The sequence below is a fragment of the Ornithorhynchus anatinus genome, chromosome 1 (assembly GCF_004115215.2).
Source record: "Ornithorhynchus anatinus isolate Pmale09 chromosome 1, mOrnAna1.pri.v4, whole genome shotgun sequence".
Taxonomy (NCBI): Eukaryota; Metazoa; Chordata; class Mammalia; order Monotremata; family Ornithorhynchidae; genus Ornithorhynchus; species Ornithorhynchus anatinus.
Window position 1 is genome coordinate 1474084 of NC_041728.1, and position 12222 is coordinate 1486305.

Below are 12222 nucleotides of genomic sequence, written 5' to 3' on the forward strand. Positions count from 1 at the left end.
GATAAACCACTGCAGCAAGCAGTCGCCAGCGCGGGTGACTTCCAAACGAGGAATGTATGACTAAGCCCGGAGATGCACAGCCCCAAATTAGAGCTCTCTGGAAATGGAGATGGCCTTCAAACCAGGCCCGATGGACAGCAGATTGCGGGGAGAGATGCACAGATGCACGACACAGATGCGAATGATTATTTTCTAAGGTATTTTGATTGCTAGATCTAAAAATGAAGCAACCTTCCTAAATGATGTCTCTCTCACTCTCTTCTTCTGAACCAATTTTGACCTTCTGAGTCATTTATCCCCAGTGGGAGATTCAAACCCAGGGTTCTCCCAAACTCAGCCCTGGACCACTTACACTGTGCCCCAAAGCAGGGAGAGGCAAAGGAAAGGTCAGCCCTGTTGGCAAGGCCCCAGGTGACTCGAAAGCAGGCAGCTGGGCCCGACTTGACGGCTGAGGTGGTTCCTCCCGTCTCCGGTCCCGGCTTCCGCTCCCGGCCCGAGGAAGTGTCTCACCCGTGACTCAGGAGGAAGACCATCCGTGGAGTTGAATCACCACCTCCTCTCGCTTGCTCAACCACAGGTCAGCGGGACCGGGCCTGCCCAACCTACCCAAGCCTCTGGACAGGGACACATGCCTGTCCTTAGGTCAGTGGGTCCTCCTGCCCCCTAGGATGGACCCTCCCCCAATTAAACCACTGATTAATAATAATAATAATAACGTTGGTATTTGTTAAGCACTATGTGCAGAGCACTGTTCTAAGCGCTGGGGTAGGTACAGGGTAATCAGGTTGTCCCACATGAGGCTTGCAGTTAATCCCCATTTTACAGATGAGGGAACTGAGGCACAGAGAAGTGAAGTGACTTGCCCACAGTCACACAGCTGACAAGTGGCAGAGCCGGGATATGAACCTATGACCTCTGACTCCCAAGCCCAGGCTCTTTCCACTAAGCCATGCCGCTTCTCTACCCCGCTGTGGGGCTTTGGGAAAGTTCCCTCCTAAATGTTGGGTCAAACCTCAGGCAAGGGAAGGCCGGCTGGGCCGGCCAGGGGACGGGGCCCACTACCGGTCCACCGGGCCCGCCCACATACTCTGCATGGATGTTCTAGCCGGGCTGCTGTCAGACTGGACCCACGCTAACCTGACACATCCTGGCACAGCTTTAATGAAAATTGTGGCATTAGTTGAGCACTTACTATGTGCCAGGCACTGTACTAAGCACTGGGGTGCATACAAGAAAATAGGAGTCTCTGTTCCATGTGGGACTCACAGACTCAGTCCCCATTTTACAAATGAGGTATCTGAGGCATAGAGAAGTGAAGTACCTTGCCCAAGGTCCCACAACAGACAAGTGGTGGAGACGGGGAATAATGGCCATCCCAAGCCGACGTGGATCGAGTCCAGCTCTCCCCTAAGGTCAGACCATCGATACCCACCTTGGGGCCAGAGACCTGTAGGGGAATGGTGGCAGAGGATGCTGGATCCCTGTAGGAAGGGGAAACGAGCCCCAAACCAAAGGCGGAATTCCATCACTCAACAAAACCGCGGTGGGCCGGCACTGGGCTACCGTGTGCCGTGGTGGTCGCCTTCTCTTAGGAGGAACCTGACAGGTAGTCAGAGGAGGGCCCGAGAAGGGTGGCCAGGATGGCCTGGGGACTGGAGATGTCTCTGGATGAGAGAAGAGACCCAAAAGGGTCAAGACTTTTCAGTCTGGAAAGGCACAGGCTGACAGGGGGCAGGGTGAGAGGTCACCAAATCACAACTCCCAGTCAGCCTGTGCCTTTCCAGGATGAAGAACATCGTTGCCAAATCCCTAGGCACCAGGGCAAGGGCACCATCCGTGAAACTAAAACTAAAGGAAATACTTCTTTCCTGAGCAGGGGGCTGAATATGGAATCAGTTCCCCCAGGAAACTGTTCACCAGAAACCCCGGTATGGTCCAGGGAGGTTTGGGAAGCCCTACGAATGAATATCCACTGGAGGGACAGTCAGGGATGTAGAGCAGAAAATTAGGGTCATGGTGCGAGTTCAAGAGGATTGGATGGTCGGTCCTGAATCCCCTTCCTCCATCAGCCTGATGGGCCCCCACCTTCACCTCCACTTCTGCAGCTCCTGAGAGTCAGACCAGAGAGCGCTTGTCTCTGCTGACCTCCCGCCAGAAAATGCCCCCACTCCCAGGCACTTTCCACCTTCCCTTTTTCCCACCCAGTTTCCAGTCCCAGAGACTCATGAGGTCGGAAAGAATCGCAAGGGGACACTAGGTCAAACCTACCGCCTTCAGTCTGGGCAATCGCCCAGAAAGATCATGGCTGACCCTTTCCTGCCGACTCCCCGCAGGAGGAAATTCCACGGCCGTCCTCGCCCGACTTCTGGAGGGAGGGAATTTCCCTGGGAGCTCACCTCCTTCTTGGCTTCCGCCACCACCTCAGCTTTTCCCCTCCCGGCGTGCTGGGGAGGAGGACCGGAGAACAGCTGGCCCACCCCTCCCGCTACCACCCAGAGCAGCTGGCTCCGAGGGAGAGCTTGGTCAGTGCTGAAGCCACGACGAGAGGTTATGCACCGGACACCGAGGCGTGGACGTGGAAAACCAGCACGTAACCCACTCTTCCCAGGGGACCCGTCAGTGCCGACGGTCGGGGCCCAGTCATCCCCTCCTCGGAGTGATTCGCAATTCCCCGGAGGGCGGGACACCTGCAGTGTTCTCACCGGCCGAGTCAGGCCTGCGGCACTTTCTCCTAGAGCCACAGGATTGAAGACCTCTGTATGCATTAAACAGAGAGCCTCACTCCCAGACACCCACCTGCCTCATTCCAGCTGCTTCCCCCACCCCCAGAAGAGTCCAAGCCACTCTGTCCCTGCTCGGTTCTCTGACAGCACTCAATGAACCCCACTGATGGATAGATGGATGGATGCCACAAGATGTGCCCAGTGGGCTTTGGCCATGGTTCCCGTCTCCAGCTGTCTTTAAAACAGGTGCAGTTGGGCGGCACTGAGACGAATGCCCGGGACCAAGACTTACTGATGGGTGTCCCGGCCTGGGGATGAGCCACTCACACTAACCAACCACCCACTCACCTTGCTGCCTGGCTGTCCGGTCAGCCGCCTTGGCCCACTCTATTACGTATGGAATGACTGATGAACCGCTGAGTTACTTCATCATGGGCAACACTCTGAGTAGAGTTAGATGCCCAGTCCAACGCTTGGCACACAGAAAACACTCAGCCCAGTGCTCTCAACAGAATACAGTAGATGCCTTAAGATAGCACTCTGTACACAGCAGGCTCTCATTACATCTGGCACAATGCTTGGCACACAGCAAGCACCCAGTACAAAGCTCCTGACATGGGAGGCACCCAATAAATACCATCGATTGATTGACTGTAGACTACAAACTAGACTGGAAGCTACCTGGGGGCAGGAATTGTGTCTATCAACTCTATTCTAATGAGCTCTCCCAAGTGCTTAGTATAATCAATCAACAGTATTTTTGGAGTGCTCACCGTGTGCAGAACACTGTACTGAGTGCTTGGGAGAGTACAAGACAACAGAGTTGGCAGACGCATTCCCTGGCCACAACGAGCTTACAGTCTAGTACAGTGCTTGCCTGATTCACTGAACAAGAGATACTGGGAGAAAAGTTGGCAGAGACCCTCACTGGCCCAAGATATATTGGACTGACCCATCTCTACACTGTCACCAAGGTGCCCGCCAACAAAACAGGGTCAGAGGACATTTGGGGTGAGCTCTCTTTCGGACCAGAAGGTCAGAAGTTGATGTGGTGGAAATGTTTTCCAAGAGCGGTGCAAAATGGTCCACCGGTCAGTCGGCCAGTCAATTGTATTTATTTACCGCTTACTGTGTGCAGAGTACTAAGCACTTGGGGGAGTACAATAAAATAAACATTCTCATTCCCTGCCCACGAGCTTACAGGGCGTCAGCAGGCGGTTCCCTGGGTCCACCATCAGGCTGCCGAGTGTCTTACCTCCGGAGCAGGTGGCAGAGCACTCCGACCAGGGCAGGCGGCTCCACGCAAACCCGACCTCGTTGTCTCCGCTGCCCGTGCGGGCGATGGGCACGTTGAACTTGTACTGGATCCCCAGATTCTGCTCCTGCAGCAGGACCTACCATGGGGAGCAACTGATTAGTCCCAGTCTGGGCAGGGGGGTGGGGGTCCCCTGGGTTTTGGGGGTGGCTTTCTGGACAAGGAGAAATGGCCCTAACACAAGTCCCGGGGCCCCAAGCCATTGGGGCCAGCCTGAGCGAGGGCCGTTTTTTCACGTTTTTCCTTCCGTTGTGGAAAGGGAAGACAGCGATCCCCTGGGGTTCGGCTCTCCCCGCCCTGCACCCATCTTCTCACTGGGCTGTCAGGTCTACCGAGAAGCCTCCCGCTTCCCCTTCCAACCCCATCCTTGCGATCCTTCCTTAAGTAGGACAGAGTGGTACAGCCCAGTTCAGTTTAGCAGCGAATAAGAAATCTATTTAGCCTGGATAATGGCCTCTCCTGCTAGCACCAGACCCCTTGTCCCTGATTAGATTGTGAAAGATAACACTGTGAAAAGAGCCAAAAATCCAATTCAAAATTTCAGGAGCATTGCTATCTGATCATGTAGTTAATTATATTTATTACCATCACCATTTTAACAACACTGATATAATTATACATACATTGTGTAGGCAGCAACAGAGCCTAGTGGAAAGACCACAGGACTGGGAGTCAAAGAGCTTAATGGGTGACGTTGGGCAAATCATTTCACTTCTCCAGGCTTAGAAGCCTCATGTGAAAAATGGAGACTCAATATCTGTTCACCTTCCTACTTAGACCTTGAAGAACAGAGACTGTTTCCCACCTGATCACCTTGCATCCATCCCCGCACTCAGTACTGCGTCTTGGCACACAGTAAGCGCTTAACAAATAGCTCAACGCTAACACTGTTTTGGTGTGTATCTGGGGCCATGGGAATGTATTAATGCTGCTGCAGAGTTTCCTTTGGGAAAGCAGACCTAGGTCAGCTCTCAGGCTCAGAACCATTACCCCAGAATCAATCACCAGTCCTAAGTGGAGTAGAGCAGCTTTTCTTTTTCCCAACCTACTGCTACACCTGGTTATTTTCCTGAGCTTCCCTTCTGGGCCTTAGCACGTCCCGGCTCCAGCTGCCGAAAATCCCCGGTGACACCGCCAACACAGGGCGGCAAGAGAGAGAGCTGACAGTGAGTAGGTTCTAAACCTCACCTTCCCCATCGCTGCCCCTACACAGGGATACGGGGCCAAACGCCAGAATGGAGGGGAGGGGGCGGTGCTGGCTGGGAGCGCCCCATCAGACCACCACAACTTCCACTCTGGCCGGTCCCTGCACCTTCTCCTCCCATGGCGGTCCCTTCCCCAAGGGTGTGGATCGGGGAAGGGGGCAGTCCCAAGGGCAGGTTCAGAGGTGGGTTCAGCCACAGGTGTTGATGTTCGGGATGCGCCAGCCTGGCCGCTTTGCTGTCAGGTTGGGGTCCATCAGGCCAGACTTTCTCTGCCAGGTCCGTCAGGCTAACGCCACTTTAATACTGTGATCTGTACTGTTCACTGGACTGGAAATCAGCTTCTCTTTTTCTGAGTTTTAAACATTTCTTCTAAATTCCCCTCACTTGATTTTCCATGAGAGGCAGATCTGAGGAGATGAGGTCCTTTGATGTCGTGGAGAGAGACAGAGACAGACAGAGTACTCCTAGTCCTCCCTAGCTAGCTGCCGCTGGCCCTCTGGGATGGGAGAGGGGAAACACCCGGTAAGTCTCCGGGGATAGTGGCTTAAAACAAGGGTAAGGTACTTTCCTGTCTTTTCTCCACAGTTCCCTTGAGACTCACCCAGTGGAGAGGAAGCTGGTGGCCCTCACCCACTTTCTCCCTTACACTTCTGTTCCAGGCTCTAGGCAGCTTTGCTTGGAGGAAAGAAATTGGGCCTGGGTAGTCAAGTCCCAGCTCTGCCACTGGCCTGCCATGTGACCTCCCAAGAAATTCCCCTCTCTACGTGCCCGTTTCCTCATCTGTAAAATGGGGAGATGGTCCCTGCTTGGTCTCCCTCACACTGTGAGCCCCAAGTGGGACAGGACACGGTGTTTGGCAATGCCTGCTGTCCCTCTGGCCCTCTGCTGCCGTCGAAGGGCTTGCCAGGAAGGCTGAGGGAAAGTTACCATGACGATGAGGTTCTCCGTGGTCGGGCCCAGGGCTTCCAAGGACTCCGCTTCATCCGTCGGCCTCTTGTAGTGGAAGGCAGTCCCGGCCACGTCAAACTTGCGAGGCCAGTCGATGGTCCAGGCTCCGTTGATGTAGTAATCGTCCCCTTCCGATTTCAAAGCTTTAATGGGAGAGGGGATGGAGGTCCTTTAAGACGACGCGTGCCCCCGCACTCCCCCGGGGAGGGAGGTGAGGGGGAAATCAGCGTTCTGAGCCATCCCACTCGTTTCCTGCGTTGTTATTTTGGAATCCTATGACCTTGTTCCCTTGGAGACACCCCTCGTCCCAAAATTTGGAATTGGCTTGGGACGGGACCTCCAGGCTCCCCATTGGCTGGCACCCTCTCACCTACCTCTTCTTTTCCGCTACTGCCTGGCTACAGTGCACAGCGCTCTGCCTAGACTCACCTTCTTCCTACCCCACGTTCGCATCACTCCCGTCTCCAGCCAGTGGCTACCAGCCCCGCCGTCCGGACCGGTTGCTCACCCTCGCCCACCCCTGCCCGGAATTCCATTCCCAGACCTCAAATTCGCCAAGCCGCAGTCCTCTCCTCCTGCAAAATCTCCTAAAAAACAGGCTCTTCCAAGAGGCCTTCCCAGATTACCAGTCCCGTCTAGCCCCGAGCCACCTCAGCCCCCATGGGGGCGATCGCTTTGTGAGAAGCTGAATGAGGGATTCAGTGGCTTCCTCGTGCTTTGCACAGAGTCGATAGACACACCCGTCCCTCCTCCAGCGGGAAATGTTCTCTGTCCTCTTTCTTCCCCTCAGCCCCACCACACCCCTTTCCCTCCTTACCGATGTAGTTCTTGGACATGGCCACTTCCTTCACTTCAATGTGAACAGAGCCTCTTGGGATCTGCACCACTTCCATGTATCCTGCCACACAGAGAGATGGCCAGTCACCAATCCCACCGCCGCCGCCCGGACTCCCCAACCTCTGCGCTGCTTCTCTTGCCCCGCCCCACCCCGCCCGGCCCTCCGGACCTCCAAGCCCATCGGCTCAGGGTTCTCGGCAGCAAACCCGGGCCGGGAAAAAGAAGAGCCCGCTCTTTGGCGAGTAACGTTCCCCGTGGAGCCAGAGCCAGTGACCTGATGAAAGCCTGAAAGCAAATCTGGCACAGGCGGAGAGGCCGGGACATTGGGGCGCAGCGCGTTGTTGCCGGAGAGTCAGAGTGGGTCGGTGGTCGGCTGCCAGGGCCGCACCCCCACACTCACCTCCCCTGGGCAGTGAGTCATTGAAGAACCCTTCGATGGCTTCGCACGAGCTTCCGTCCCCACCACACACGCGGCATCTGTCCTCCCTGGCGTCGGAGCCCAGAATATTATCACAGCCTACGTGCTGGGGAACACAGCAGAAGACAGACAATGTCACCAACCAGGCCTCTCGGGGTGCTTTGAGGGCCAGGCCTGTGGAAAATGGTGTTTATCAGGCCTTCCGCCCCCATCCCTGTCCGAGGGCGCTCACATCCTTAGATCTGGGAGGTCCTGGCCGGCCCCCACCTCCTCTCTCCCCTGGCAAATGCCCCGCCCCCCCAACCAGAATGGAATTGTTGCCCCTCTGGGCACTTACAATTCCTGAGAACATCACTATTGCACAATCCAACTGCTCAACCCGGCTGGCTCCCGTCGAGCCCAACGGGGTCACCCACGACCAGCGCGTGCAGGCTAAGGGTCTTCTGGGTTCCGGGGACAAGAGGGGCTTTGAGAGCCTTCTCTCAACATCCCGGGCTCCTCTGAGGGTCCTGAGGATGCTGAGGGAGCCTTGGGCATGATTGTGGGATCCCAAAGTAAATTCATTTCCTCTCCCCACCTCCCTAGCCAAGTGACACAACTAGGACCACTAAGACGGCGCAAGCAGGCAGGGTGGCAATACAGTCTGTTGGAGGATCGTAGAATTGGGTGTCGGGAAACCCAGTTTCTAGGCTCGGTTTTGGCACACTGGCCAACTGGGTGACCTTGGTTACCTCACTTCGGCTCTCTAAACCTCACTCAATCCCTCAGTGGTATTTATTAAGCACTTACTGTGTGCAGAGTACTATGCTAAGCACCTGAGAGAACAAAATACAACAGAATTGAAGTTACCTAGCATAGTGGATGGAGCACAGGCTTGGGAGTCAGAAGGTCATGGGTTCTAATCCCAGCTCTGCTTTGTGACTTGGAGCAAGTCACTTTACTTCTCTGTACCTCGGTTACCTCATCTGAAAAATGGGGGTTGAGACTGTGAGCCCAACATGGGACGGGGACTGTGTCCAACCCAATTTACTTGTACCTACCCCCGTACTTAGTAATAATAACGTTGGTATTTGTTAAGTGCTTACTGTGTGCAGAGCACTGTTCTAAGCGCTGGGGTACAGACAGGGTAATCAGATTGTCCCACGTGAGGCTCACCGTCTTCATCCCCATTTTACAGATGAGGGAACTGAGGCCCAGAGAAGTGGGTGACTTGCCCATAGTCACACAGCTGACAAGTGGCAGAGCCGGGCAATTGGAACCCATGACCCCTGAGTCCCAAACCCGGGCTCTTTCCACTGAGCCATGCTGCTTTCCATGACTCTCCCCACCTTCAAAGTCTTATTGAAGGCCCGTCTCCTCCAAGGGTCTTCCCTGATTAAACCTTCCTTTCCTCTTTTCCCACTCCTTTCTATGCCACCTTTGCCCTAGGATTGACTCCCTTTATTCACCCTTCTCTCAGTCCCACAGCACTTATTATACATCTCCTAATTTACTTATTTATTTATATTAATGTCTGTCTCCCCCTCTAGTCTGTGAGTTTGTTGTGGGCAGGGAATGGGACTACCAGCTCTGTTATAACGTATAACCGTACTCTCCCAAACACTTAGTGAGGTGTTCTGCACACAGTAAGTGCGCAATAAATAGGATGGATTGATTGACTGAGGCCTGTAGGAGCTTTGACTGGGACCTGGGGGAGGACGAATCGTTCAGGCCCCACTCCTTATGGGGTCCCACCCGTCTTGGGGAGCGGCACAGCCACTTGGGATGGCACCCGATCGGCTGTCGATCGATGGTTTCTGGGCTTGCCTCCGAGGGAGTGTCTGGCAGTGCCAGGAGGTATTTCGACTCCATCGCTCAGGCTGCCTACGGGCGACTCTGATTCCCCTACCCACGGCCCCTCACCAGGCAGAAGAATCCACTCCTCGCTACCCTTCGGATTCAAGCCCGTCTCTCCTACCAGCTCGGGACTGCCTCCGGGTTCTGTGCCAGCAGCATGCCCCGAAACAGCCCCCTCCCTGAATTTGGAGCTGGACCTCGCTGTCACCCACCTGTCAGTCATAATCCCGCCCCGCAAGGGGTGGAGGAAGTCTGGCACCACAAGGCCCAATTCTGTGGGGGCGAGGAGGACCTGGGGCAGGAGGTGTGCCCCGCGACGCCACTGGGCTGGACTCGCAGCTCCGTCGCCCCGGGGTCTCCCACCAGGCCCACCGAGGAACCGCCAGAGAAACCCACTGCCACCCGGGAACGGTGAAATCCAAAATGGCAGTCACCTTGCATTCCCCATTGATGCAGATGTCCAGGGAATCGGCGTGGCACTGGGTCCCGTCGATCACGGCGGGAGCGCGCTCGGTGTAGAAGTTGTAACCTTCTGCCAGGCAGTTTAATGCACAGGGCTTCACTCCACCTGGAGAGGAGAGATGAAAAGTGGGGAGGAATAGTCAATCCCCTTGGTCAACTCTCCAAGGACAAAGACTCAGGCCAGGGTCGTGTATTGCCGTGTATGGGAGGGACTGGGAAGCTCTCCAGCTGCAATGCCACAGAAATCGGGCTTCGGGGGAAAAGCCACAACATGGACAATCTAGGTAGGAATTCTTAGGGAAGATGCTGCCGTTCACCCTCTAGACTGTAAGCTCGTTGTGGGAGGGGAACGCTTATGGATGTAGTGCACTCTCCCAAGTGCTTAGTCCAGTGCTCTGCACACAGTAAGTGCTCAATAAATACGATTGAAAAATGAACTAGTGAAATCTGGGAGAACCAGCAGTGAAATAGCACTCCACCAAGACCCCTGTTCTGAGAGGATGAACAGGAAGCAGCATGGTGGCCTAATGGAAAGAGCCTGAGCCTGGGGGGCAGAAGACCTGAGTTCTAATCCCATCACCGCCACTTGCCTGCTGAGTAGCTCTGGGTAAGTCACTTCACTTCTCTGTGCCTCAGTTTCCTCACCTGTAAACTGGGGGTTCCCTCCTACTTAGCCTGTGAGCCCTGTGTAGGACAGGAACTGTATTCAATCTGATTCTCTTGTCTATACCTCAGCAATAGTACGGCACACAATCTGCTGTGGGAGCTGGGGCACGCCACTTCCCTTCTCTGGGCCTTAGTTACCTCATCTATAAAATGGGAATTAAGATCGAGAGCCCCACGTGGGGCATGGACTGCATCCGACTTGATTAGCTTGTGTCCAACCCAGTGTTTAGTATAGTGACACTTAACAGATACTATTAAAAAAAAGTAAGCGCTTAACTACTACTGTTATTAACCACAGAAAACTTCTTGAAGGGGGAAGAGGCCAGCTGCAGAACGGGCCGCATTTCGCACCTGGCTCCAAGAGAGCGGGGGTGAAGTCAGGGGCCACACCGACTCGTGTGCCTGAAGGAGGTCTGTCCCCTCCAGCAACCGAGAATTCGCCACAGGCATATCAACAATCTGCTTTGGGCCCGGGGAGAGATGCAAATCTCGCGTATGTCTGATACAGTTCTCATCGAACCAGCTCTAAGGCTGCCCGCCAACATGGGTGAGTGGAAAGGACAAGACATGGGGAGTCGGGAGACCTGGGTTCTAATCCCGTCTATGCCACTAGGTTGCCGGGTGGGACCTTTGTCAGGTCACTTCACCTCTCTGGGACTCATTTTCTTCAACTGAAAAATGGGTCTACAATAGCTGCTTTTCCCACCCTATGGCCTTTTGAGCTTCACGACGGGCAGGAACCGTATCCAATCACATTAACCTGCATTGACCCGAGATCTTTGGTAATACCTGCCTCCTAAGAAGTGCTTAGTAAATACTTTACCTAAACCGGTCTATTATGGAACAGGGGTAAAGCAGAGGGCAGAGAACTGAATAGTGCCACTCCTGGGTCCCGGGGGGCACATCTGTGTCATTCATTCAACCGTTTTTATTGAGCATTTACTGTATGCAGGACTGTACTAAGCACTTGGGAGAGTACAATATAACAATAAAATGATGACATATTCCCTACTCACAATGAGCCTACAGTCTGGAGGAGGAGACAGACATTAATAGAAATAACTAAAGATATGTACATAAGTTCTGTGGGCTGGAAAGGGGTGAATAAAGGGAGCAAGTCAGGGTGACGCAGAAAGGAGTGGGAGAAGAAAGAAGGGCTTAGTCAGAGAAGGACTCTTGGAGGAGATGTGCCTTCAATAACTGGGGGAGAGTGTCCTGAAGGTCCCTGCCTGGATTCTTGGCCGTTCCTAATAATAATAATAATAATGTTGGTATTTATTAAGCGCTTACTATGTGCCGAGCACTGTTCTAAGCGCTGGGGTAGACACAAGGGAATCAGGTTGTCCCACGTGGGGCTCACAGTCTTAATCCCCATTTTACAGATGAGGTAACTGAGGCACAGAGAAGTTAAGTGACTTGCCCACAGTCACACAGCTGACAAGTGGCGGAGCAGGGATTCAAACTCATGACCTCTGACTCCAAAGCCCGTGCTCTTCCCACTGAGCCACGCTGCTGTTCCTACTCAGGAGGCAGAGGCCCGCAGAAATATGAGCCACAGTGCTGCTGTGTTGCCCCTTGAGGGGCCATGGGCAGCTCTGGTGATGTGGGCCACCCGGTCTGGGACAACGGTGCCGCTCCACAGAGCTCTCAGGCCTTCCCGCCACCGTGCCAGAGAATTCCTGGGGGTGGGACAGGGTTCGCAGTGTCCAATCCCAGGCCCTTGATCCGGTGACTCCTCCCCAGTCCTCCCTGTCCCCCCGCCGGAGCTCAGTCCTCCACCTATCCAGGTGAGGTTCTAGCACACACCGGTGG

General features: G+C 54.5%; 1 protein-coding gene across 1 annotated transcript in view; it reads right to left on the reverse strand.

Moving 5' to 3' along the window:
* ADAMTS6 (ADAM metallopeptidase with thrombospondin type 1 motif 6) overlaps positions 1–12222 on the reverse strand; it is a 94879-nt gene that overhangs the window by 20392 nt on the left and 62265 nt on the right. The window contains exons 9-13 of the mRNA XM_029075956.2: positions 9717–9850; positions 7429–7552; positions 7009–7089; positions 6171–6334; positions 3979–4117 (exon numbers count right to left, since the gene is read on the reverse strand). Coding sequence (XP_028931789.2) covers positions 3979–4117; positions 6171–6334; positions 7009–7089; positions 7429–7552; positions 9717–9850 — 642 coding nt within the window. The remainder of the gene's footprint in view (positions 1–3978; positions 4118–6170; positions 6335–7008; positions 7090–7428; positions 7553–9716; positions 9851–12222) is intronic.